At 32.2% G+C, this 4,933-nt stretch overlaps 1 protein-coding gene across 1 annotated transcript; it reads left to right on the plus strand.

Moving 5' to 3' along the window:
• Window positions 1-2,737: 2,737 nt before the first annotated feature.
• On the plus strand, window positions 2,738-4,557 carry LOC118480913. The gene is made up of 4 exons (XM_035975902.1): window positions 2,738-2,837; window positions 2,907-3,402; window positions 3,606-3,669; window positions 3,991-4,557. Exons 1-4 carry the CDS (start codon window positions 2,738-2,740, stop codon window positions 4,555-4,557), a joined length of 1,227 nt encoding a protein of 408 aa, XP_035831795.1.
• Window positions 4,558-4,933: the final 376 nt, after the last annotated feature.

The following is a 4,933-nucleotide window of genomic DNA, read 5'->3' on the forward strand; positions in this document are numbered from 1 at the left end:
TCAACTTTGGCCAGATATTAAGACATTCATGTTTATGATGCACACTTAACATAGCTTTCGTAATACTTGAATGATAAGTAGATGTATCAAATCAGCTTTGGCCAGAAATGATACATCAAAAGCTCATTCAAGTTAAGCCATTTTGGTTTTGTAAAACATTATCTGATTCTGATTAATTAACTAAGTATTTACAAAAACCAATTATTTAATAGCAAACCACCTGTTAGCGCTAAATCTTAGTTCACATTAAACAACCTAAAATAATGAGGTTTTGAGTGAGATCTCGACTCAGTTATGAGGTCTCGAGTGAGATCTCGAGTCAAGTCTCAACTCATCTTGCAACATTATGAGGTCTCGACTCGTTAAGGTCTCGAGTCGCAACCTTAGTGTCTCGAGTCGTAATCATGGTCTCGACTACTGTGTTTTATGAGATCTCGAGTGCTTGATGAGGTCTCGAGTCGCAACCATGGTCTCGAGTTGTGAAGATTGAAGCTCTTAGTCGAAACCTTAGTGGTCTCGAGTCGAGACCTTGTGGTCTCGAGTCGAAATCGTTGTCTCGAGTTGTAAAGATTTGAGAACACTTATGATTTCGAGTCGAGACCTTATGTTCTCGAGTCGAGATCTTGGTCTTGGGTCATTAAAAGGGATCTCGAAACTTCCTGTTAACAGCTGTTAATGCAAAATAACTGAAAGCTCGAAATTTTAGGGATTGTGTGATAGTGTTTTCTGTTTTATTGTTGATCTAAACTTATCAAGGATTTCGAAAAATTATAACTGTATATCTTTTAACAGTTTTCGAAGATTTTAAGAGATAAAATTCAGATAAAAAAACAGTAAAACACCCACTAATCGAGATTTCATTCCAAAACTTAAGGAATTTTCGAGTTTTTCTTAGAACATGTGATGAACCCTAAAAAAAATAAAGCATAATTCTGGAACCCGAAAACTGAAAATTAAGACTTCGAAAACAGATTTCGGACATAAGTTTACACGTTTTGATTTCGAGACATTTAAAATAGACTCTTTTCCTCGAAACAGTGATCTCGAGTGGACCTTTATGACTCAAAACCGGCGGTTAGGTTTATTAAGTTATCAAAATTCCGTTTCCCAGATTTCTATCCCAGAATTGATGGATACGAAAACAGAACTGACTAATCAACATATGCTCTGATACCACATGTTGGTTCAGTTCTGTTTTGAACATAATGGAAAACATGAAAACATACCTGTTACAGCAGACAGTGCAGTGGAGAATCCAGTCAGAGAAGATGACATCGAGTTCGACATGTTTGTCAGTGTGATCTGGTTCCTCTTTAGAGTGCTGACTAATGATGGTGATGACTAAACCGAAAAGGGTATCGGTTATGGAGAGGAGGTCGATTGTGATGTTATGCTAATTAGGTTATGTCTAAGTGTGTAGCCTTTTAACCTCCATATAAGTCTCCTTATATAAGCACCTAAGAGGAAACCTAATTAGTTAATAAGGGTAATATGGTCCATCAACAATTACCAACTAATTTTTTAATAAATTATTATATATTTTGATCTATATTATGTAAATGATTATAAGGGTGGAGATAAAATAGGAAGTTTATTTCGTTAGGAAGGATAGGAAGCAATCATAACCGTCCAATTGCACAATCTACGGTCTAGATCAAAATCAAATTAAAAACTGTCATTTAAACACGCTCTCCGGGGTTTCAGGGTTATTATCATCAAATTCTCAAATAACCGCCATTGAATATACACAGAAATCCTTCGAAAAATAGTGCATTACGTTTTACACTTCCATTGAACGATCAAACACATACAGAAATTTGAGAAAATCATACTCCATTGAAGTTCATGGCGTCGTCGAGAGATAATTTGAAGGTTTACATTCGAGTTACTCAAAAGAAATCCGTCTCTGAAAACCCTAAATCATCAAAGAAGCAAAAAACATCATCAGCAGAAGAGAACATAGATGAACAAGAAAATATTAGCCGAAAATCAACAATGAAACAACAAGGAACTAGAAAACGAAAAGATATTTCAGACAATGGTAATTTTATCTATTTTTGCTCTTTAACTGAATTCAAGTTACGTTTTATGAAGTATAGTAGACCTAATATATCATATCCGTTCCGAAAAATAGTTAATGAGTTATATCTTCCCCTATCTTAACATTTTTGTTAGTAGAGACTACATTGCGTTTTATGTTAAAACTATGATCTAAGATGCTAATGCTTCTTATGGGATTTATATATTGTGAATTAATGCGTTTTACCTTAATAAAGTTCCAGAAACAAAGAGATTATTATTATGATAATTGTAATCGAATTTTAGAACATTGCGTTTTATCTTTGAATTTGCTGAGATACATGTGTTGTTAACTATTGCCTGTTAAATAATATGATGTAAATTATTGCGTTTTATCTTAAACTATTGAATTACTGCTTTTTATCTTTATAGTGTTAGCTAATTCGATTTATCATAAATTTGTTAATTGACATTGTTAACTAATGCGTTTTATATTAATTTATCATAAAAAACACAATGAGATTATGTAATGTTAATTTGCTGTGTTAAATAATATGATTTAAAGTATTGCGTTTTATCTAAAACCTGGGAATCACTGCTTTTTATCTTTATAGTGTTAGCTAATGCGTTTTATCATAAATTTGTTAATTGACATTGTTTTATTATTCTATTTAAAGTTAAAAAACAAGAGGAAAAACAAAAAAGGAGAAGAAAGAAAATGGTGATCGAATCATCAGAAGAGACCGTTTCTGATTCCAATGATAAAAAATCTAGTCGAGCTATTGTTCTGCATACTTCCGAAGAACAAGTAAATTCAGGTAACATAAAACGCATTTAACAAATTTCATGAAAAAAATATATGTTTTTAACACAATTCAATGTATCAGATGATGATTTTGTTGATCCACAACCAAGAGTTAACCCGACAAAAAATCAAAAGAAGGAAAAGGCAGAATCAAAACCAAAGAGATCAATGAGGAAAGATAAAACAAAAGAACAACCAGAACAACAACCATATTACGATTACGACGGAAAAAAAATCAACATAAGATGTGCAGTCAATAATCTAAAAGATTATATTGAAGGTTTGTCAAAAGAGCAAAGGAATGTTGTTAAAGAAATAGGGTTTGAGAGCATACTAAAATTCAATCTGCATTCAGTTCCACGCAAATTCGGATATTGGCTGGTAAAAAACTTTGATGCTGAAAATGATGAGATAAATACCGGAGATGAAAGGATTAAGATCACAGCTGAATTTATCCAAAAGGTACTTCAAATACCAAATGGAAAAACAGAGATTGAGGAAAAACTGAGACCAAAAGACACTGATCTTATAATTAAATTCTGGCGCGGTCAATTCAGCAAAGATATCTTGAAGAGAATGTATGCGCACAACTTGATTAGTTATTTAAAATCAAGAAATGAGCTTGGAAGATTGTTCAAACTAAATTTCTTGGTTATATTTTTTACAATCATGGCGGAGGCAATGCAAAGTAGTAATGTTAATCAAAGATTCTTGCCATCAATGAAAAGTGACAAAAAAACCAGGATTTTAATTGGTGTGAATATATTCTGACCGTTTTAAGGCGTACAAGAAGACAATGGCCTGGAAATGAGAAGCTCTTCAATGGACCTATTGCATTGTTAGCGGTATGAAATCTGATCTTTCACTATTGCTACATATTTGCTGAATGCTTGTTTAGACTGCTTGTTTATATTCTTTGTTTGTTTAAAACTATACTTTATAAAACGCAATGTATATTATAAAACGCAATGATCTTTCATTTTTGTTTCTTTATATTCTTTGTTTGTTAAAACTTCTTTTCTAGTGTAAAACGCAATGTTTTTGTAAAACGCAATATATTTAAAGTTACAAAACATTAGTTTTGTAAGTTGTTTACAATGATTTATATTTTAAAACGCAACAAAATTTGAATTGATTATATTTCTAAAACCCAATGATTCATACAGATACTATATGCTTACAAAAAACAAGGATTTGACAATGCTGAAAACACTGAAGAGTTCTCTCTTGATAAAATTGACTCTACAACATTACAAGAATTTGAAGATGAATTGGAAATTGCTGCGCAAAATGAGGGGAGATGTCTTGTAATGGATAAAAAGAAAAAAGTCAGAAAGAATAAACAAAAAAAGAAAGATGAAAATGATGAATTTTATGTTTATCCAACTGAATCCGAGAATGAAAACGAAGAAATTTTTGAAAATGAATCTGAAGAAAATGATGAAGACGATGCTGAAGAACAACCAATCACATTACTTAAAGGTGCAACAGACTGGATTGATCAAGAGAATCAAGAAAATGTTCAAAACAGCCCAATTAAAACCAATGAAACTGAGAAAACACAAACAGAAAGTGGAGGATCATGGGGGCAATTCTTCATTAAACCATCAATAGGAAATAAAGATAAAATGTGGGTAGACAGTCAAAGCCGACTGCGTAATTTCATGCCATCACAAAATCAAAGTGAAGTCTTTTTGACATTCATTCAACAAAAAGTGGCGATGAAAATATGAAGAACATTGAAGATAAAAAATCACATGAAGAATATCTTGTGACTGTTTTGGATGATCATTTAAACGGATTTGAAGAAATTTTCGAAAACATCCAATCACGCATAGATGAGATTGTCGAAGAATATCCAAACAGTGAAGCTCTTCATAACAAAGTAAACGAATGGGTGTCATTGATGGAAAAATTAAACCATCAAGCAAAAAAGCACAAGAAAGTTAATATTGATTCAACTATGATGGAAACACCATCAAGATTTCTAAATTTGAGCCAAAATGAAGACAATGAAAATCAAATCATTTCAACTCCATTGATTATAAAACGCAATGATGATGATGATGCAAAACGCAATGAAGATAACACAGCTGTAGTCCAGTCCTC

Source organism: Helianthus annuus, chromosome 8 (genome assembly GCF_002127325.2).
Source record: "Helianthus annuus cultivar XRQ/B chromosome 8, HanXRQr2.0-SUNRISE, whole genome shotgun sequence".
NCBI classification, from domain to species: Eukaryota; Viridiplantae; Streptophyta; class Magnoliopsida; order Asterales; family Asteraceae; genus Helianthus; species Helianthus annuus.